Here is a 23,196-nt window from a genome sequence, read left to right on the forward strand (position 1 = left end):
GGATGGGTGGACAGGTGACTCATCCATAGTCCACTGCTTGCTACTGCCTGGTCTCGACTGCCCCTACATCTCAGTAACATCTCTCTTACCGTTTCCCGTTCTCTCTCGGTCTGGAGATCCGGCTTCTGTCTCTACATCATCTGCAGCACTCACATCCCCACTGTGAGTGCTGGCGCCAGGCCCCACATTTCTGCTGGCGCCAGGCTCCCTGGCAATACCCACCCCACATCACACTCTGCACCTCATATCACAGCACTTGCCAGAGGGAGTTTCTCTTAAGCTAGTCAAGGCCTAAGGAATGCAAAGTCAGTACTTGATGGTGAAAGTACATTCTGCATCACACCATCTCACACTCAGTACATTTGGGGTCTAGCACGCCCACTTAGCTCCCCTTGTGGAAACAGCTATTAACTGAGATAGATAATGGTCCTTCTTTTTTCTTTCCTGCCTTGCTAAAAAGTTGTAACAACCTCATGGTTGAGCAGAACAGCAGAAGTGGTGCACATTGCTCATGGAAATTAAACCAGAAAATAAACAAGCCAACCCACAGCAGGAGAGATGTGTCAGCCCAGAAGACTTGTTCTCCTCCCTTTGCCTTGGTCCAAACCTGACGGTGTGAGCTAGGTCCCACCACTGTGCAACTGGAGCAACACTCAGAGAGGGCAGATTCATGGCCAAACGCCTTTTCCTCTGGAGAAATCAAGATTTCTCAAGTGTTAATTGAGTTTTCCACCCATGAGCTGATAACACCGCACATGAGCAAACAAACATCAGCACTTTTGTCACTACCTTGCCCTTATTCTGTTATCACCACCCATCCACACGAAACACTACCGGCAAAGAGCGCCAGCCCTGAGAGGCAACTGTTACTCATCTCTGACGATGGGGTAAAGAGGGAGAAAGACAGGAAAAAAGACATGCGCACAAGTCTTGAACACGTTAGACTTTGGGACAATGGGTGGCTGTCCCCATTTGGGTTGCCTGGAAAATTGCCTCACATAAAACTCAACCCTGCACCTTCAACTTTCTCCTTAGCTTCAGTCCAGCTTTTCAATCCTATAAAACAAGAAAAACCACTCTATGCCAGCTTATTCCTCCTTGAAACCAGCATCGGTTACACCAGTGTAAATCTCTGCTTTACCCTGCTAAAAAATTGAGTTTGCAGCACAAATATGGGATATGGGATCTCTCTGCTGCACTGCTAGAATCGGATTGGTGAGATTTTGGGTCTCAATAGCTCGTTTGGTGAAAACCTCAGGCTTGAGACTTGATCAACCCCAATGTTTGGAATTCTGCCAAATTCAGACAATAATTTTAGCTAAGAAAAAAGATTTTGTGGAAAAGGCTTACATTTACTGCACAGTGGTTGTGGCAAACTGCACTGCAATTTGTTTATGTTCAAACAGCGTCTTTTGCCAAAGCTGACTTTTCATAACAGCAGCAAGTAGTTACCAAAGTGGAGTGAAAGGAATTGGCAGGAAGAGAATTAAACACCTAGGATTTAATAAAAACAATTTTTGTTTGTTTGTTTTCCTGAGGAAATTGAAAATTCCTTATCCCAGGCTGACCTGCAGAAATACATATATTTTTAATTCATTAATTCAGTCTGTGAACCAGAAAGAGAGAAGGGAGCACTCAGCAGAGCAACAAGACACCCAGCTAGGCTTGAGAAGCAATCCAAGCCCTTTGTTGGTGCAGAAGTGCCTCAAGGGACAGCAGCCAACTTTTAAAATAGCCCTAATTACCTTTGTATTTATAATGGGAAAACAGGTGGAAGTGGTCAGGAATAATAGATAGAAGCACAGCAGAGAAAAAGGTGATACAGCTGATTCTTAAAAGTCATAGAATCACAGAAAAAATCAGTCTGGATGGGACCTCTGGAGGTCTCCAGTCCAACCCTTGCTAAAAGCAGTGTTATTTCAAAGCTAGCTCAGGTTGCTCAGTTTTTTCCTTCTATCCACCCTTGGCTGACCAGAGGGAATAATCTCTTCTCTTGACTCACTGGCTTTGCTCTTGCTAATATAGTCCACACTGCTCACTCCAGCTCAACTTACTGACGACCAGAACTTTTGCACATCATTCTGACAAAACAATTGCACCATGTGTTTGCAATATACACACGTATGTTTGTGTGAATAAATGCATTATTCAGATTATGCTAGAAAAACTCTAATGAATTTTAAATGAATAAAGTCCAATAAGATCCTAAGACCTGCAAAAATTCTACTCACTACTATTCACTCCGTTTATAGGAAGTGATTTGCTTTCAGTGCCCCATAACATAGATTTTTTGCTTGCTTTCAGTGATCCACATGGCACCAGGGACATGCCACAGGGCAGGACCAGGAGTGTCACGGGGAGGATGACTCAGGGCTGGAACAGGACAGCAGACCCTGGAGCCCTCCCAGGTGTCACGGACCCACAACCATGCCACATCCTCTCCCCAGCTCACTGAAATATGAGGCTCTCAGCAGGTGATGTTAGATCTGGGGGTCCCTGAAATGTGGTAGCATCTTGTGTTGCAAAGGTGATGTCTAGCTGGATGGGAGCATAACCTGATGATTAGAGCATTCTAAGGATATCCTCCAGAGATCCCCAGAGAAAGGCCCCAGCTGGAAAATGTCAGAAGAACTTCTCCAAATTCCTCAGAAGTTGTGTTTTTGCCCCATGGGATAATGACATTAACTATCAGCCCTACTCAAACGCCAGCATTTGAATTTCAAACTGGATGGAAATTCTTCTCAATCTTGCATACAATGAAATGAAAAAACACCCACAGTTCAACACCACTTCAATGGCATGTCTTATAAAAACAAGTTTAAGACCATCGATTTGTGAAAGAAACATTTGTTAGAAAACATATTCATTGCTTATTGTAGCTATACAAGTGTTATATAAAATGGATATGTTCCTTTGTAAGTGTGGAAAACAATGTTACCCCATTCTAAAATCTAGGGAGCTATTCTCCCAAATATTCTACCAAAATCTAGAGAGCTATTAAAAAAATTGATTTTGTCCTTAACTAATCATAATGGTTGATAGGAGAAAGTGTATGTTTGCACTTGAAAACATTTAATAATGAAATATTCAGCACAGGAAATTTTTCATGCACTCTTTCTCTTCTTTGCCCCCTTTTATTTCTTTGAGCTTCTCCCTGCTCTGCAATATTAGACAGGGTCCCAAATCTCTCAAGCAACAACTGCACCACCAGCAACAAGCAGAAACTAAGAAAGCTGATTCCAGTTAATGTCACTCTGCTACCAGCTCAGCAAGATTTTGCTGTGGTGGGAACACAAGCTAAAACTTTCTAATCATGGGTGCCTGGAGTTTGCTCCTCTAAATAAAGTCCTTTCTGTAATAGGGATGTAGGATTCTCAGATGACAGCAACTGGAAAAGGAGTTAAGCATTCCTAGCACTTCAAAATCTCTTGCCATTTAGGTTGAGTCAGCAAAGCACAGAATATCAAGCTTATTTTAAGCATCCACAGAGTTCTATTTGAGACCTTATTTTCCTCTTTACATACAGACTGACATCTGTAAATATTGACAAACATGAAAATTGGGTCTTCATATTTTGTGAGAAAAACACTAGGCCGATCAAAAAGGAAACAACCATCTGGCACCACTCCTTCCAGATGTTTTCCTAAACGTTCTCCATTTTTTCTTCACAAATGTGTGTTTTCTCAATACTCAAAGGACTGCCACAATCCCCTCTTGTTTATCCATGCTCAGCTTCAGATTTCCAAGCCTGTTATTTCTTTCCCTTTTTTCTTACTTAATCTGCCATTCCTTCGGTCAGGGAGTGGAATCTATTCAACAAACAGTATTGAGTTTTTGGAAAGAATTTGCCTTTTATTATGTTTGGGTTCAAGGGGTTGTGGCTGGCTTGGCAGCAGCATTTGAAAGGACAGCTTGTTAATAATTTAAACCAACACATAGACCAAGGAATTTTGGAGATATCCATGCCACCAAGATGAATTTACAAAAGTCACTTGAATTGGGAAATAACTGTCAATGTTTGGTGGAATCTCTGATGGGATAGAAAATGAGTATGTTGTACCTGTGGAGTCACTATCCAAACAGATAAACTCTCACCTTTGTACCATATTAAAAAAATCTGTAACCTCATGGATCAAGTAGGTCAGGTATCCTGAACTGTTGCAGCTGTACTGACCTTTACAGTGTGAAAAATGGAGATTATTTTTCAATCCAGGAAATTCACTGACTCTGTCTTACATCAGCAGCAGCTTTTGCTGCTGAGAAGGAAGATCACATATGTTGTATTTTATATTCATGAAACACCTTTAAATCCAATGAAAAAGTACTTCAGAGAAGGCTCTTCTGAACTCCATTGTAGCTGAATGCTTTACTGAGATCTTCAGGAAAGAGAAAGTCTTTTTTCCCAAACTTAATAAGCGAACTTTTATGAAAAATTGTTGCAACAAACAACAAATGGTAAAACTACCAGTCTCCTTGCATGATGATCTTTTGTGGACCCTGTGATTCCCCATTAATGTTGCATGCAGGATGAGATCCAGAGACTGGCAGAAGATGTGGCATTGGAGCAGATATATTGGAGCTGCAACACCCACTCTTGTTCTGAGGTGAGAATTACAGCCACCCTAACTCCCAAGAGAAATCTGAATGTACAAGAAATGCAAGAAAAGCCTCCAACCTACAGCAGAGCTAAGCAAGCAATCAAATAGGCCTTTCCTGAAGCTGGTTCTGACTTCAATAAATAAAATTTACACAGCTGGACACATACATTGCTGCCACCCAAATGTAACTCACAATGTGTATCTTCATGTTATTTTCTTGATTTTGGTACAGAGGGGATGATACATTTTTCAGTGGCTATTACACGTTTAAATGATTTCATATTAGCTGAATCCCTCTATCATTCTCTGTCAATGCTTGAGAAGTGATCTTTTTGGCAAAGAAATGTTTGCCAAGGCCAATGACAAACATGTATGTATCAGCATCTAGAAAAAATTGTTCAGTTCTGAAGAAAAGGATCTGGGGGTCTTGGTAGGCAGTAAATTATCCACGAGCCAGCAATGTGCCCTTGTCGCCAAGAAGGCCAATGGCATTCTGGGCTGCACAGGGAAGAGTGTGTCCAGCAGGTCAAGGGAGGTCATTCTCCCCCTCTACTCTGCACTGGTGAGGCCACAACTGGAATACTGTGCCCAGCTCTGGGCTCCCCAGTTCAAGAGAGACAGGGAACTACTGGAGAGAGTCCAGCGTAAGGCAACAAAGATGATTGAGGGATTGGAGCATCTCCCTTATGAGGAAAGGCTGAGAGAGCTGGGACTCTTTAGCCTGGAGAAGAGAAGGCTGAGGGGAGACCTTATCAACGTTTACAAGTATCTAAAGGGTGGGTTTAAGGAGGATGGAGCCAGACTCTTTTCAGTGGTTCCCAGCGACAGGACAAGGGGTAACGGGCACAAGATGGAACATAGGAAGTCCCGAATCAAATATGAGGAAAAACTTCTTTATGGTGAGGGTGAGAGAGCACTGGAACAGGTTGCCCAGGGAGGTTGTGGAGTCCCCTTCTCTGGAGACTTTCAAGACCCGCCTGGATGCAGCCCTGAGTGATGTGCTCTGGGCAATCCTGCTTTAGCAGGGGAGATGGACTAGGTGATCTCCAGAGGTCCCTTCCAACTCTGAAAATTCCATGATTCCGTGAAAATAAGCACTGAAGGTGGCACAATCAAGTATGTATAAAATTTACACGTGAAGTATGTATAAAATGTGTTCGCTCTTTCCTCCAATCAAGCATCCTCATTAAATAATCATGTGACTCATATAAGAGGCTACAATTAAACAGTACAGGTCACATTTCAAATATTCATGATCAGTCCATAGAGCCTAAATATAAAGGGAATCATTTCCAAATTTGGCTCATGAGTCGGTCTGAGGAAACGCTGTTTGCTCACTGATATTAACACAGCCAGGAAGATGTGCTATATTTTTCAAAACTACTTTCATTGATTGTTTCCTCATCCTTTTGATGAGGAAATTTTTAGTTAAAAGGATTGGCTGCGTTTTCCCAGTCATTGCAGTAAAACTGGACTATTATCTTCTTTTCTTTTTTTCTCTTATTAAAACTGTTACCAAGCAAATGTATTTTTGTTTTGGAAAACATTAAAACCAAGTATCAAGTATTTAACATTTCTTTTTTTTTTTCTCTGATGTCATTCTTACTGCTTTCACCGTTTTGTGGGAAGGCAATAGTGACTCTGTATATAACCAGTGCAGAGTTACCCACAGCACTGAATAGAAGTGGTGATCCCAAGGTCAAAGCAGAAGCTGAAACAGCACTTGTGCTTTACAGCCTCACTCTAGAGAGGATACACCTCAACAAACACAGCTCTTTTCACGTTTTCAGGGTGTCGGGGTATATTTCTACAGCTCATGACTGCCTGGTTCAGCCAGCTTCCCCTGTAAGATGCTCCAGCCGCCTCTCATCCTGACTCCCAGCATACTCACATAGTCTGCTCTGGCTTTTGGTACCAAACATTTTACAAAGGTATTTAATAAGATGGGCTCCAAGACTGACTGAGGAGCTGCACCAGCAGCTCCCATGCTGCCTGAGCATTTTCCTTTCAGCATAAGCTGTCTGCTCTTTAGGTAACATGCATCATGCCATAGCTGTATTGCCTTCTACCCTCTCCAGCTCAGACAGCAATTTTCCATGTAGTACTGGGTTTTACACTTCACTGAAACACAGTCAGAAAACAATCAGTAGCTTACTGAAGTAAACTATTAGGTTTGTCTTCACAGTCTACATTTATAAATCAATGATGCATTTTTCTGGTTTTCCTTTACCTTAATGTTCATAACAATACTGATTAGATCAAATTATTAAGACTGTACTTACTCTATATTTTTCCTTTTCCTACTTCCTTCAATGCAGGCACTACGCTGTTAATCTTCTACCATCACTGCACATTTCATCTTCTATAATTTCTCCCTGCCAAACCTGCATTTATTAAGAATCCTTGTTATTATTGTTTTATGCTGAAGATTATTCATTGATTGTTGCTGAAGTTCATCCAATTTAAGCCATTGAATGCTACCTTTAGGTTTGTCTGCAGACGTCATTTCACGCCCCAAGGAAAGCAGGGCTTTTCCTGCAAAACAAACCAAAAGCTATTTTTCTTTAAAAAAATAAATTACCATCAAAAGACACCAAAGCACAAAAATATCATCCATTCCTACTTTTCTGTGACTCATGGTTGGTGCACACTTTCAAAGGGTAACAGAAGAAGCTGGAACAGAATAGAGACCAAACTAAGATGGGAAAAGAAGAAATTTATGTATTTCTTGCTACCATCCCTCACCTTATAGACTTCCCCAAAAAGGGGCCAGAAAGGCCTGAAAGACATCATCTAGCTCCACCACTGGCCCCAGGCAGCAGTACCACTTCCTGTGTCATCTGAGAGGTGTCCTTCTGCACTACCTGTACAGCCCTCCAGCAATGGAGCTGCAGCCACTGCCCTCACAGCAACCTGTTTCTCTATCCTACATGTCTACATTCTCCAAATTTTTTTTCCAAATGACCAATCTGAATCTCTTGTGTTACAACTGAAGCCACATTCATTCCTGACCATCATGGACCTGGAGATCAGGTTAACTCAGGCTCTTTGCGTGGACTTTCATGTACTTGTGAGTACTCTGCTCTTGTTCTATCCCCCGGTGATTCTCTGCTTTAGCTTAAACAAACCTAGTCCTTTGAGTCTTCCCTCCTAGATCATGTTTCCCAGACATCTGATCACTCTGATTGCTCTCCTCTGAACTTTCTGCATTTCTCCTGAAGTGTTGTGCTCCATATTGGACACCACACTCCGCCCCAGGCCATTTGCTGCATCATGCACACGAACCCCACATCGCCATATCTCTTTGTGGCGTCTGCTGTTTAGCAACAGCAAAACAGCACAAGCTTTGCAGCCTATGGTGGCTTGCATGTGTCTTGTGACCCTTAACACCCTGATCCTTCTCTGATGGACTCATCTGTGGTTTCCCATCCTGTGTTTATGAAATTGGCTCTTCCTGCTGAGGTGCCCTGTCCCTGCTGAACCCCTTCCTATTTATTCATATCATTTATACGGATGGCCAAGATCATTCTGAGTTTTCATGGTCTTCCTTGTATTTTCCCAGTGCAAGATGTAGGAGCTGGGAGAGGTAGGCCAGTCTCCAAGGCTCTGGAGAGTGAAGACAGCACAGCAGGTCCTGCTGTGGCACAGCACTCCTCCTTGCTTGGTGAAAGGTTGAACAAATTTGTCTCTGCCTTAAAGAATAGGGATTTTACACCCTTCCAGTTGAGTAAAAGAAATAATTGAAAAAGTAAAATGCATTCAAAAGCTTTTTTTAAAGAGAAATTATATGAATAGCTCCAACTAAACAAAGGGTGGGGGAAGATGGTTTTGCTAGGAAAGGCTGCCTCCACAGCTCATGAATACAGGAGAGGTGGACAAGAAGGTACCTGCTGAGTTTCTAAGCTTAACCTCCAACCACTACAAGCATCACATTACCCTCCATAAACTGATGCGAAATCCATCACTTGAGAAATCCAAACTCTAGAGAAGTAGTTTGGATTTCTTTTTCTTGATATTAGTTTTTCTCTCCATCCTGAGTTCCTCCCCTCCCCAGCCTGAATTCTCCCGTCCAATTTATACAATTTTATCCTTGTCCCTACACTGACTTTCAGTGTAGCTCGTTTCTCCTGGCTGTTTGCCCCAAGCACCAGGAGCAAATACTGCTCTTCCTCTCAACTTTCTGTCAGACAAGGTTACAAATCAGATCCTCTAATCCATCTTCTCAGAAACTGGCTTGTACCTGGCACAGCAGAGCAGTGGTGACCAGAAACCTGAGCAAGCAATCCTGCAGGCAACGTGGTGCTTTGCTCTCATCTAGCTTTTTCATATCTAAAGGCCACAAAAGCCTGGGGCACCTGGGCAGGAGCAGAAGACTCCTAGGAAGCCTTGGTTCTTACCTACTCCGGCGCTTATCACCATCCAACTAAATCAGTCTGAAATTGCTTGAAAACTTCTGGAACAGCCCTTTTTTTTCTAAAATGCTGGTTAAAAAACACAGCACAGCAAGGCTGAGGATGCAACTGTAATTGCAACTCCAAGTGCAGGGTCAGGAAAGGGAACCTGATGGCTTTTAAAGACTTCAGTTCCCATCATGGAGAAGCCTGCACTGCTTTCTGCCCACACACACTGAGAAGGGGAGGGTGTTTAAAAAGAAGTTCTTGTATAGAGCCTGAGAAGAAAGAGTCAGATTTGCTGTCTTCACTGGCTTTCCTTCCCTTGCTGGGCAGCAATAGGTGAGTCACGTCTTTAAGCAAGTAAAGGAGGGAACACTATATAATTATTTGAATCCAAGGACGCTGGGCAGCTGCTGGGTTGGGAACACTGGTAGTTTCATGCCTTCTTCACCACATGGGTGGCAAAGTCATCTGCCGTAAAGAGAGATTATAGTGCAGCAGCAATTAGATGGGCTGGACCAGGAGGCAACTTCATTTTCACCAGTGACAGAGAACCAAGGTCACTTGCATTAAATAGGTGCTAACAAATCCTACTTGCTAGTGCACTAGCTCTCAGATTTAATGGGCATTTTCAAGTTGATAGTAAAGTGTGTTAATGTTGTTGCTCTTCAGACAGCAATGGCAAAGAATAAGTTGTAAACGCAGGGCTGAAATTAAGCATGCTGACTGCAGTTGTGGTTTTCCTGACATGAGCTCGAAGCGGAGCTATTGCAAAAGAAATTCTGTCCTATGGGAAAATTTCATATTATTTTCAATTTTCTTTTCATCTCAAATGAAGGGGAAACAGAAAACCTTTCTATGGAAGAGAAAGCTCCACAGGAAAAATGTTTAGAAATGTTGAAACACATTGCTTCAGCAAATTTAGCAATGTCAGTAGAGACGGCAAATAACACATGGTATTCCCTCTATGTTGTTCAGCTGGAAGGGTGAATGCCTTTGCAAAACATAACTAAAGATCCTTAATATGAGTTTAAAAGTGAAAAATGGGTGGAAAAAAACCCTCTGTCTTCATGCACATAAGTAAAAATAGCTGCCCTACATTTTTCAGGAGAGAGGAATGACTTTTTGGAGTCTCAGCCTGAAAGGCCCCACAAACTGAGTCACTGGTAATGAAGCTGAGACCCCTTTGGAGCAGCCTGGTACTGCCTGGGTCTTAACAGACACAGACCTAGTTCAAATGCAGCTGCTGGGGACTATTTGTAAGACCCTTCACTCCACTGTGCATCAGTTGTCCCATCAGCAAAATAGTAATAAAGCTATCTACTTCCTTACACCTCTCCAAAATGCAACCTAAGGAACGAGAGCTTAGTCTTGCATTCTGTGCTTTTCACCATCTCTTGGAAAGCAAAGGATGATGTTGGCAGAGAGCTGGCCAAGAGAAAGCAAATAGAAACATACACATGTTATAAAGCAAGGCTCCAAGTACTACAGTCTTGCTAAACTCCTAGTCCCAGTAAATACCAAAGACCCAAGTGGGTTATGGGCAGGGGAAGGGGAAAACTGACTCCTAAGAAAGTACTGGAGGACGTGACATTTCCATTTCCAAGATGTTGCTGATATGCTGAAAAATGCCTTTTCTGCCCATTTAGAACAGCTGGAACTTTGCTAAAATCAAACCCTCCCTGTGAAATATTTTTTTTGCAAATCAGCACATTCTGCAGCATATTTTTCTTCCCTTGGTGGGGAAGGACGTATCAGGAGTTACCACCTGGCTATGATGACGCTTCACAGAAACAGTCAGAAGAAATTCCTGAAATCCTTATTGCTGAAGCTCAGGTTTTGATCAATATAGCAGAGGGACCATGTCCACTCGCTGCTAACAGCTGCAGTCAATTATCTGCAGTCTAAGATGGGAGAACATGTAACATATTTTATGCAGATGTCAGACTAAGAGAACAAGTAGTAGAAGAGGGAACAACCAAAGCTGCACTTCTGGAGCCAGTTCACAGAACCGTGTAGAAACAGTTCAAACCATGCAGATCGCATTAGAAATAATCTTGATGACAAAGGAAAAAGAAACGAAGCTATTCTGTGCATCTTCCTACTCTTTAGGGCACAATCAGAGTACAGCTTCAACATTGCTATTAGCATTCCTCCACCAAAGAAATCTCAGCAAAGCATTGAGCTCACATTTTTAAAGATGATGCTGGAAAGCTTCCCAGATTATATATTTTCCTCTTTAATTTATACCTCTGAGGATAATGCTAATCAAGGAGGCAGTGAAAGTGGTGAAACATCCTTGGACCCAGGTTGATTTATTAACAGTGGTTGCATTATTCTCACTTGGAGAATGATGCTAGTATCCCAAGCTTCTGAAAAAAAAATCTTGTTTGCTGGTAGGTTATCAAATACAAGTTGACAATGTACTTGCACAGCAGATATGCCTAAGTGCATTGCACAGTATGATTAATCTGCAAAATATCTAGCATACTAGATGCTTGATTTAAAGTAGGTTAGAAGAACAATTCATTAAAAGCAGCAGCAAAAAGGGGAAAAAAAGAAGCCCAAACTCTGAAATCTCCTACTGGGAATGATATATTTTCTTTTCACTCTTTGTTCAGCCTTCCCTACTCAGGTTGCTTTTGAATAGAGTTTGGATAGCAAAGGGATGGTCAATCATGTAAAAATACATGTAGCTAGATGAATATTACAAATGCCATCTTCATGGCCTAGCAGATCTACCAAATATTCCAGGGATTATACACGGTCTGTTTACCATGTCCAAACTGAGAGCAGATTGCATATATTTTACACAGCATAAATCCTCAAGCCTGTCTCCTTCACTCTGACCTGAACCTCTACTACACAGCAACCGAATTATACAGGCTAATGTCAGAAAGGCTTTGAAGAAAAAAAAATCCCAAAATGGGAACTGGCTTTTACTACTCAAATGATCCACTCTTATGTCCAGCAGTATTTTTTAAGGTAGGAAAAAAACAAACAAACAAACAAACAGAAAAAATTGTGCATGACATGGCAATTCTAAAGCAGAAGAGAGAACTTTGCAGGCCAGAATTAGTGCTTTTAAAATGGAATTTATGTGTATTTGGAATAAATGTCCTACTATAAAACCAAATGTAGTCAATTTACATTTCTAAACACTGCTCCCAGCCAAATCAAGTGAAACATATGAATGGGTTTGGAAATAATTTGAAAATATATACACTGCTTTCTAAGATTTCACTATTTTTTTAAATAGTGATTTTAATCCATGTATCTCCTGTGGATTTTTTTTTTTTCTGATGGCAAATTTCTCAAAAAAAATAAATTTCAGGAAATTCAGTTCTTTTTTCCTGGCATCAGCAGAGACACGTATGCATTTTCAAAGGCAGAGTTCCTATTTCACCCATGTAAAGTAACCCAGTTTTTACTCAGTGACTCCACGTCTGTGCATGCAATTATTTGCTTGCTTGGCTTTTCAGTCCTGCATGCAATGTACCCACATTAAACACACATGAGACTTTTTAAGTAGAGCATTAGATACCACCTACTAAAAATCTACTCCAAATCGTTCAGTGATGTTAAAATCCTATCTTGCCTGTAACCAAGATGCCACTTACCAGCCATTTTGATATAAGGATTTTTGATCAGTGAAAGCGATAAACCCTGTTTTCTTACATAAACGTGTTCAGAGGAGGTTGACTCCTCTGGGACTTCTCCCGACTCTCACACAGCATCTTGGAGCTTTGCCTTTGGGCCCAACACCTTTCCTACAAACTAATAATGGTCTCAGAGTCACAGATTACACACAGAGAATTTCAACATAACCAGGAGGTCCTGAGAAAACAATTCTATATTCAGACACAGTAATACTTTTGCTAGAGCAATAGAGAAAACAGCAACAACATGAATGCTGCATTATGGCTTTTTTAAAGAACTGCAAAAGCTGCAAAAGAGAGGAACCGGCCTCAGCTTTAGGTCAGCCCCACACCAAAAGAAACTGTCTCAATTAAAGTTTAGCGCAGAGCAATATTGCAGTTTAGAGTATCTATCTGGTCTGTGATGTTAGCAAACATATATAAACCTTTGCAATAAAAAGAAACAAAACCCCCCAAAATGGCAAATGTGGTACATCCTAAGACAGAGCACTAACTAGAGATGAAAAACCAGTGAGCAAAATTGGCATCCACATTTTTATAACTTTTATAAGGGGTGGGAAAAGGCATTTGCCCTTTTACTACAATCAGTCTGCAAATAATGTATGATTACTGTGCATAACATATAGCTACACCCGCACAAAGACCAGTTAAGCCTCCAGTTCAGCTGAAGTGCACATTTAATTTCCAGCGTGTTGCATTGCATTTCGTTGCTGAAATCAACAGGAATGAAAATATCCTGAAATGCAAAACATTTCCTATGCATATGAGCAGCAAGTGCATCTCTTTTGCCTCTGAATTAAGGACACCAAGGGAAAGACCTAATTAAGACTTATTGTAATTCAGACCCCCCTGTATATCAGTGGTCCATGGAGAGATGGTACCTAAGAAATCTCATTACACCCTCCCACAAAGTTCAGTAGATCAGAGAGAAGACGAGATGCTGTGCTCCCTGAGTCTGTCGGCTACAGGTTTTCACCTTCCGCCCCGGCTGTGGCCTCGGTGCACATTCCTTCCACAAGGAGGGGGACCCGAATACAGTTGAACACTATCACAGTGGTGACAGACTTAGAGTGACTTTTCAGCTTTGCTCAGGATCTAGCCCTTTGGCCTGCCAACGACCTTGGGATTAAAAGTATTTCCAAACAGAGCTGCTCTGCTGGCTATGTGCGTGTTGGGCTGAGGGATCCCCCACCTCCCTGGCATGCTGTCATTGGTGGGTGTAGGCATCCTCCCTACATCAGCTTTGCTACCTCCTAGTTGGGGGGCAGGATTAGGCCTGTAAAAGGCACAACTCTCTCGCTGATTGCAAGGCATAAATGCAGTCTGTCTCTCCACCAGTTCCTTTACAGGTACCCCCGAGTGCTTTTGGGAGTAGTGTGTAAGGGGGCAGGCTCAGCAGAAGAAAATCAGTACCAACTCTGACAGCTCAGGTTGTCTGCAGTGCCTGGTTACACAGCTGTGCTGCAGAGGCTGCTCAGAGTGAGGATTTTTAGGCTGTTTGGTCGTATAGCCAGTGACTAACGCAGCACAGGCAGGGAAAGGTTAGAGATGTCATTCAGATTCATACCTTCTGCATTTGCAACTTTAAAATGTCCATACAAAGGCTGCTTCGATGGAAGGAGGAACAGCCTCCCTGGGCTGTGTTTGGGAGACAAAGCACTGCCAGCACTGGCAGCGAGAGGCTCCTGCCCAGCCCCATGGCTAGAGGCTGTGCCCTGGTGCCAGGGTTCCTCCTGCTCAGTCATGGGGCTCATCCAGAGGTGCCCGCATGTGCACCCAAGACGTGGACTGATATTTGCACAGAAAAAAACTTCAGAGACAAGAGAAGCACAAGATCTCCAGGGTCTGGGAGCAGGAAGGTTTCCAGCCTGACAAGGCTGCCCCATACATTTTTTTTTTACTGGCCACAGTTAACAAACCCTTCAGTGTCTTTATATCTATGAACAATAAATCAGCTGCAGTTAATAAATTCAGCACTACTGAGAAATAAGATGTAATTCATGTCCTGAGCGGCACAGTAAAGCCTCGAGCTGACATAACTCTGCGGGTCTGCAGAGTCACTCCGGCGCAGAAAGCATCCTTTGTCAAGCATCCTCCTGTGCTCCGTCCCCACCTGCACCCAAGCAAACACCTTGCTGCAGCACCACATCCAGGACAGGAGTCACTGCTATGCGAAGGAAATGTTGGGAATGCTGCAGCTGTTAAAGGCAATTGTGTCGAAATAATCTCTGAAGAACCAGATACCTTTTCTGATATGAGATCTCGTGATAATTGGAGGCTGTATCAAGGGCAGGCGTCTCATTACAGCAGTGAAAGAAATATTCAAAGAACTCTTTTGACAGCTGTTATTTAAATAAAGATGGAAAAGCCCCCTTTTAAGGTATATTAAAGTATAAAGCCAATGCTTATGACATAACACCTTCATATTTGAAAGAGACAGCCTTATGAAGGCTGTAGTAATTTCCAACAATTTTTAGTCTCCCCTGGACACACACAATAGATCAAAATAAACAACACTATAATAATATTCATTCCAAGTTTTCAATGTCTTTAAATGTTAATTTTCACAGTGTTGTAATGAGATAGGTAAGTGCTGGTGTCTCCATTTTACACCCAAGTGACCTGAAGCTAATATGTAATTAGAACCTGGTCTAATGTGTAATAAAGACAATTTATCCATGGTGTATCTTCAGCTTCATTTATCCCTAAATTCAGCAAAACACTTGCTCACCTTTATGCATATGCTTAAGACCATCTTAATATTTTTAAGCAGTTAAGAATGCGTTTATGTTCCATATAATTAGGATCTTAAATACTTTATTGAATCAAGGAGGACTGAAAGAGGTGATTAAGGTTATCTTGCAGGTGAGTGCCAAGAATTTATTCTCACTGTTGAAGGTACACAGCTTCTTAGAGGAACAGACTGACCATAAATCAGAAGTGTCATAAAAAACAAGAATACTAAATGTGGCGCGTGTTCCTGAGTGCTGAATCATGCCAAGTCTACAGCAACACATACATTTACTTTCCCTAAATTAGAAAACTAATTACAAATAATGCTTCATTATTTGAAACATGGTTTGCTATGTGAAGGTCTTCTTTTCTTTTGAAAAAAACCAACAAACAACACAAGAAAAACAAGAACCCCCAGAATTTTGTAAGCAACTCTGATCTGGCAGCAAGAGAATACAACATGAAAAACAGACACAAGGACATAAATGCTACATAAAAATGAAAAAGGCTTAGTACATACTTGGCCCATTTTAGAGGTACCAACTACTCAGGAAGGCAAGTGAGGGAAATTCCCGTCACCCATTTAAAAAACTCCATTCCCTGTTGATGATGTGGACCCACAGCACAACTCCTTGGGTATTTCAGGAAGTTTGAGCTAAAACACACGTGCACAAAGTAATTAGGTCTTGGGGCAAAATCAGGTCTTAGGGCCTAAAGCAGAGCCAAACGCTAGTCCTGAGCCTCGCAGGTCAATCCAGGCCATGCAGTTGGGCAGCCATTCTTTCATGGGATAGTCTGTGAAGACATGATAAACAGACCTGTGGGATCTGCCCAAACTTTTCCAGAAGGACTTGAGCCAGAAGCAGCACCCAGGTATTTGCAGCGGCTGCCATCCCCAGGCAGACTGAGAGCACATGCTTAGTGTGCATGTACTGCACACGACAGTTTTGGGGAGAAAAATAAGCTGTAAGACATGCCATTGAATGGGATTTCCAGAGCTGCAGAAAGAAAGAGGAAGATGTGCCTCCCAGGACCCTTACACCAGTGAGAGACAGTGAACCGCCCAGCCCAGGGAAGACATGCAGCCCAGGAAATACGGCAACACACATAACCCAATGCTTGCCACAACTGGGGCATCCAAAGCCTCTCCCCTCCATGCCGTTCTCCTCCTCCCCAACCACTCCTCCTCAGCTCCTTGCCTATAAATAAAACATTTCATTACCAAGTGATGAAAATTAAAATAAGGCAGGTGAGTCACCCTCCCTGATACTACTCCGCTCTTTCATCTACCTCATCCTCTTCCTCAACCCATTTGCAGTCCTGAAAGCTGAACAAAATTCATAAGGATGGAAGTCAAAGCGGGGATGGAGCTACCTGCATCCCTGTGGGGAACAGGGCAAAGACAGCTGCATTTTGATCTGTATGGAGTTGAGAACTGCACTGCTGCACAGATTTTAACCAGGAGATTTTATGCACTTCCAATAGCACTTTTCACCCCCAGATGCAGAGCAATTGCTGGAGGAGCCTAACAGGAGCCATTGCGCCTAGTTTACACAAGTGGGAATGAAGGATGGTACATCAATATGAATTTTTTTTAGATGACTGGTTGTGGGCTGTGATGAAATGGCCACTTTGTCAAGCTTCATGAGAATTACAGGAACAGAAGGATCCAAGAAGAAATCTGGTATGTTTACATCCCTCTCTGCAAAATCTGGTTGCACTCACAAAACCTCAGGGAATGGGGAGAGCCTTCACCAAATGATCTCCATCACCTTCACTCACACCAGTATGTCAGAGGTTTTGAAAGACCAAGTTGGGAGCAGAGAAAAAATAAATTCAATTATTTAAATCAGGAAGGACTACAGTGTCAATAATAGAATTGTCATAAAGATATACTCTTCCAAAGTGAGCCTAAATCTGGCCTCAGTGGGCTAAATCTGAGCAAGATTGCCTGGCACTTGAGGACATATTTCCAAACAGCTGCTTAGGCTCCCCTGTGGCATATGCTTAGGTCAATGAGTCCACCCTATCAAGACTCTTTCCGCAGCAACTTGAAAAATCAGGTTTTGGAACTTGCCTTTACAGTGCACATGGCCTTGAGAAGTACATTGCCATGGATGCTTAGGGAGGGGGAGCTCTTGCTAAAGCAATACTTGGAGCAGGGTGGGAAGGCCACAAAGAGCAGCCGAGCCAGTTGCCTTGGGGAACCTGCTGCATTTGGTTGTGCTCTGACATCCCTGAAAAGCATCAGTGCCAAACCCAAGCAGTGCAGACATACACATCCATACCCACCAGCGTGAACCACAGGGCTCTCAAGCTGCCTGAAAACCATCAAAACCCTCTTTCATGTTGAAGTACAAAGCTACCAGTAACTCACCCTCTCCAGTAACTGGAGAGAAACAATAAACTGAGATTTACAGGTGAAGTGTTATCAGTACAAACCCAGGCTTATGGTAGGAGTACCTCACTGCAGGGGGTTGGTGGGTTAGTTCACAGTGAGAGCATGTGGGTATACAGCACATGTTTTCAATCTCAACCTCTACAAATCATGTGAATTAGAAAAGTTTTTTTTAAAATGTCTTTACTAAAAACACTGAGCCTAGATAGTCTGTCCTCATCATGGAGCAGCAAGAGCCAGCACCACTTATGGTCTTGTGCAATATGTCCACAACCATCAGAGCATGCAGTGTGCCCGGGATTTGGTATCTCACTGCTCCTTGGCAGACAGAGGCTGCTCCTCAACTTATCTCCTTCATCCAAGCAGCTTCTAGTCCCTCCTTCCCACCTCGCCTTGCTGGCACATGCCACATGGGTGCCATTCAGTCCCATGATCATAGGACTTTCATGCCACTGAGCCACCCCAGGGGATCTCAACCAGCCCCTGGCTGCTGCTCCAGAAGCATGGTGTTGCCATGGACACGTCACATTTGTAATGCCATCTCCTGTGGAACTGGTCACCTCTCCTTTGGGCAGCTGGATCCCACCTGTGACCTGTCTTTGGAGGCAGCTGGAAATGGGCGAGGACTGCCAGGGATGTCCTGACTGCTGTGGCCAGTCTGAAGGCAAAGAGCATGCTGGCGTATCAGCAGCCAGGGCTCACTGGCAGTTCTTTCAACCTCAGCTACAAGGATGTAGGGCCATACCACTGCTGACTGTAAATCACCCTGCAGACATCCACCAATACACAAGGCTGCATAAAACTTCCCAGATCCTGAAACAGGAATCACCATTTGAATGAGCTCCTACCCTTTTTCCCCTCCTTTTCCCCCTAAACACACCTGCACCAAGGAAGTACTGTCCATTCTTACGTTTTGCCATTTCTCTAAAGGAAACCATATGTATTTATCCTGGGGAATGCCTGGGAGCGCGTGCAGTATTTTTTGAAATAATTCTTTTCAAGGAATTTAAATCACTGTTGATCTATAAAAATAAATAACACAATCTGTGACCAGATGGTGTGTTGGGTGACATGGGGCTCTCTTCACCAACATGCAACTGTTGGTGCTCACCAGCATTTCAGGACTGCTTCAATCTCCAGTCCTTGCAAGAGAGCTGCCTTCAAGATCCTCTCAACCTGAACCAAATTCATCTTTGGGAAGAAGAGAAACTCTCCATTGGAGGGAAACATTTTCGGCGAAACCCAGGGGCCAAGTATAAAAGCAAGAGAAATTGCTTTGTCTCTGCCCAGAAGCTACTGGGGTCAATTTCATTGTAGCTCTGAAGGAGGAAAAGCAGGCATGGGATCTGCAGCTCCTTATTGCCCTCACTTTGCTTGAGAAATCTCTGAGCCTTCTACTCCTTGTGGGAATTTTTTTTCTGCAGTCCAAATCATTGCCGATTTTGGTTGATCTGAAGAACGGGGAGTTAAATCCATTGCTTTTCATCATTCAGAAACCACTCACAAGGTTTTGACACAAGGCCAGTTTGGCTCAAAGCCAGGCCCACGGCCAGCTTGAAAGTATTCCTGAGCCTTTCAACAATCCCTGGCTGGTTTTCAAACTTAAAACAAAAGCTAAGTTCAGGGAAAGTTTGCAAATTTTTAGGTTGTATAAGAAAACTTCTGTACTGTTCGTGATAAATTTCCCACCATTTATTTTCAGTTATTTTCATGACGGGAGAATCTCTCAATCTCCAAACGGTGCTCTTGCCTCAAAGAGCATAACCATGTTTTTTACTAAAAGGACTGGCCTGAGCGGTGTGGAGGAAGATACAGAATGTGTGAAGAAACTACCTGGAAAGCATACCATGCAGTTCCCTCTTGTTTGGATGCATTGTTCCTTGTCTGAAGTGTCCCCAGGTGCCCCACTGTATAGGGAGTGTGGTAAGTTTGTGGCAGTGTTGTTAAGTTGCTGGAGTTAGGTATGTCCCGCTGGGTCCATTCCTACAGCCTAGGAACATGCAGGAATCCCCCCTCTCTGAGCAGGAGAATTAAAGAGTTTTCTGAAATACTTGACAGTTTTAGGTACTCAGCAATATGACAGACCTCTTATTCAGCAACTTAAGAATATTTAGTCACACAGAGAGAACAGGGAAATTATTTACTTTTCCCAGTGAAGGAAGCAGGAGCTGTAGCTGTCTAGGTAACGTGGAAGAGAAATACAGGTGCTGCAGCCACAAACAGAAAAGGAGACTGCATGCGCACGACAGCACTGGTTGGGATGCTGCTCTGTCTGCCATGGTCAGCTCAGAAGACACACAACCACGTAACAGTTACTTTATTAAACAGGGAAAACAAAATGGGAAATGTTTAAAACATATTACTACTCTTATGATATTGCTAATTTGACAGTCTGTCGATCCATAGCTAGCAAATACCAAAAAAGGTCTGTATTGCTCACTTTATCTCCACCTTGCCACAGTTTGACACATGCAAACAAACATGTCTAAAGCCCTTTGCAGAGGATTCCAAAAGCCAAAAATTATTTTCATTGCTTCTCTTTTTCCTTTTCTTTCATTCTGTTTTTCTTGTTCTCTTTCTTTTTCTCTTTTTTTCTATTCTACATTCTATAAGACTGAATACACAGATCAGGTTAAGCCTGAAGAAGCCTTCATTACACATAAGCAGTATCACAGTCATTCAGCTTAATGAGGATTTACACAATTTAAGAGACCACCCCTCTTTGTTCTGTATACTAAGATTTGGCATGGCCATGTTTTCATCCATCAATGAACAACAAAACCTCACAAGATCCTTTCCTCCTCCTTCATGTCATTACACTGTTGAGGCAACCTGGAGACCCCAATCCTGCCCCTCTTCACACACACATACCTTGCACCTAGAACGGCCTTACATTACAAGCCATCTGCCTCTCTCTCCAGTAAAAAGTCACGTTTCACAACCTACCACTCAGATCAGCGAATGAGCAGCACATCAGCAGATTAGCTGCCTGCCCAAAGCTACAAAACAGCAAAATATTTCCCACATCAGCCGATGGGCATTTTACTACTGAACTCAGGAGCATCAAGCAGACAGAAAAGCACCAGGGAAACATCCATGTTGAGAGCGCACACATGCACAGATGCACACTGAGACACTGAAAAAAACACACAGATGGGTATAAGTGGAATAATACACGTAGTCACACAGACTGTTGTTTCTGGCCAGCTACTCTTTGTGCTGATTGACTGGAAGGGATTAGAAAGAACTCAGCCCCAAAACACAGCTCCTAATGCTCCTGCAGCTATTGCATAACCGAGACCGATTCCCGTCCCAAACCTTGACCCTCAACTTACTCAAAACAATTTTAATGCTGTCAGGCTGCATAATGGAAACATCTGCTTCCCAGTGAAGAGGAATCTAGACGGGATCCATCAGCTTCTCCAGAGCTAGGTTATTTGGTTATTTGGGTTCTCTGATGGGCTGCAAGTGTCACCAAGAAGGAAATAAAGTCATTTTTCCCCAAACAATTCTACCAGGAGCTACTGGAAGCTGAAACCTTCTGGGGCTCATTAATAGATATACACCTGCTGTTAATACACCCACTAAAGAAAGGAACCCTAAACCAAGGGAAATCAAATACATCCCAAAAGTAAACCTGCAGACTCCAGGTAAACTAAATGCACCTTAAGTTAAATACATCTAAAAAGGCCAAAGGAGAAAAACACAACAACTGAAAAGTCCACGATTAAATGAACGTGTCTCAGAAGCAAGCAAAAAAATATACTAACACTTCAGAATAGGCACTCCATTAAAAGCTACATGTTGAAATAACATAAGGGGCCATGCAGGAATTCCAGGTGCATGGGGAATAGCTGAAGTAACTCCTTTGAGATTTGTACTCCAGATGTGTACAGGTGTACAACAAATGAGGAGAGACCCCCATCAAGTCAGGTGTCCTCCAACATTTGACTGAAATCTGGGTGCCCTGTGCCTAGCAAACTGCAAAGAGCTTTAGGGAACTTGGCTGGGTCCTGCATCCCCCCTCCCCCACATCAGCAAAAAAGATTATTTGCAAAGGCCGCAATTGCTTATTTTCTGTTTTCCTATACATGCTCACTAACTCGTTAGTAATGTTTCCAAGCAGCCAGGCTGGGAGAAGAACCCGGGAAGGGACAGGGATGAGACAACCAGAAGATGCTGCTGCCGGGGCCCCTTTGTTGAGCATCCCTGGGTACCCCTTGCCTTTTACCTGGGGATGCAGTCGCCATGGCAACGGGCGGGTGTTCCCTGGCGGAGCCGAAAACCAGCTGTTCCCGCTGCTGAGCCCCATCTCCATCCCGCAGTGGAGCCCCAGCTGCATACTGGTCCACCCCATCTGCAGCCCAGTGCACCCCAGTGCCTGCCAGCAGCAGGTCCTGAGGGTCTGGTGGGGCTGTCATGCTGCCTGCAAGGCGGACGCTGGTCTCTGGCTCTCAGGCTGCAGCGGGAGCCACCAAAAAAGCTGCGGTGGCCACGGAGGGCTCGATGGTGCTGCGGCCGTGCTGGAGTCTGGCTGCGGGGACTCGGAGCTGCTGCTGCTGCTGTTGCTGTATCTCCACTAGCGCTTATTACGCAGGTGAAAATGGCTTGTTAGTTGGAGCCTTCCAGCCCTTGCGTCACCCTGTGGCTGGCATATCACAGGGCAGGAATCTGCCAGCCTGGCTGCTGCTTTCCCCCGTTTAACTGCTTCAGCAGGGTAGGCATCAGCTTGTGTGTATAAGGGAAGAAATGCCTCCTTACAGGCAGGCACACGCCTCCCTCTCCTCTCCTGCGGTCCCCCACACAGCGCACATCCCCCTCCTCTGCATCCCCCCCTCTCTAGAGCATCCCACTGAGCGCCGCAGCCTAGGCACAGCAATGCACCCGCCATGGGAACGGCGCTGGTTCCTCCTGCACCTCCAGACTTCGTGGAGAGGGAAAGACAGCCCACAGCAAAGCACATCCTAAAAGCTCCCCATTCCCCTCTCTCTCTCCCAGCCCCCCGACGCAGCGGAAGAAGCCGCACTCTGCTCCCAGCACCTGGGTTTGTTTACCCAGTTGGCTCCTTTCTGTTTGCAGCCATGCCACAGAGATGATCACAGCTTATTGCATATAAATGACACTTGTCAAAATAAACTCACAGCAGGTGTCTGTGTGCCTTTTTTTTTCTTTCCTTTTTTTTGGTGTGCCATTGTATTTGCTTGCTAACAGAAACAGCGTGAACTCTCAGAGATCCTTGCTGTTAGTGAGAGCAGTGGTGGCACGACATATAGCAAAGATGAAAGTACAGGGCAGGATCTGTGACACTTCCCAGGTGCACTGGGAGCCAGTATCCTTGCCAACCTTTCACAGAAGAGGAAACGGAGTCCGGTAAATGGTATGGGACCATTCCCGCATTACATGGAGCTCCAGCA

At 43.6% G+C, this 23,196-nt stretch overlaps 1 protein-coding gene across 1 annotated transcript in view; it reads right to left on the reverse strand.

Moving 5' to 3' along the window:
* Window positions 1–22,594, reverse strand: part of RTN1 (reticulon 1) — a 116,993-nt gene extending 94,399 nt beyond the window's left edge. The window contains exon 1 of the mRNA XM_074583686.1: window positions 22,014–22,594. Coding sequence (XP_074439787.1) covers window positions 22,014–22,203 — 190 coding nt within the window. The 5' untranslated portion in view covers window positions 22,204–22,594. The remainder of the gene's footprint in view (window positions 1–22,013) is intronic.
* Between the last annotated feature and the right edge of the window lie 602 nt (window positions 22,595–23,196).

This window comes from Larus michahellis, chromosome 4, assembly GCF_964199755.1.
Source record: "Larus michahellis chromosome 4, bLarMic1.1, whole genome shotgun sequence".
Taxonomy (NCBI): domain Eukaryota; kingdom Metazoa; phylum Chordata; class Aves; order Charadriiformes; family Laridae; genus Larus; species Larus michahellis.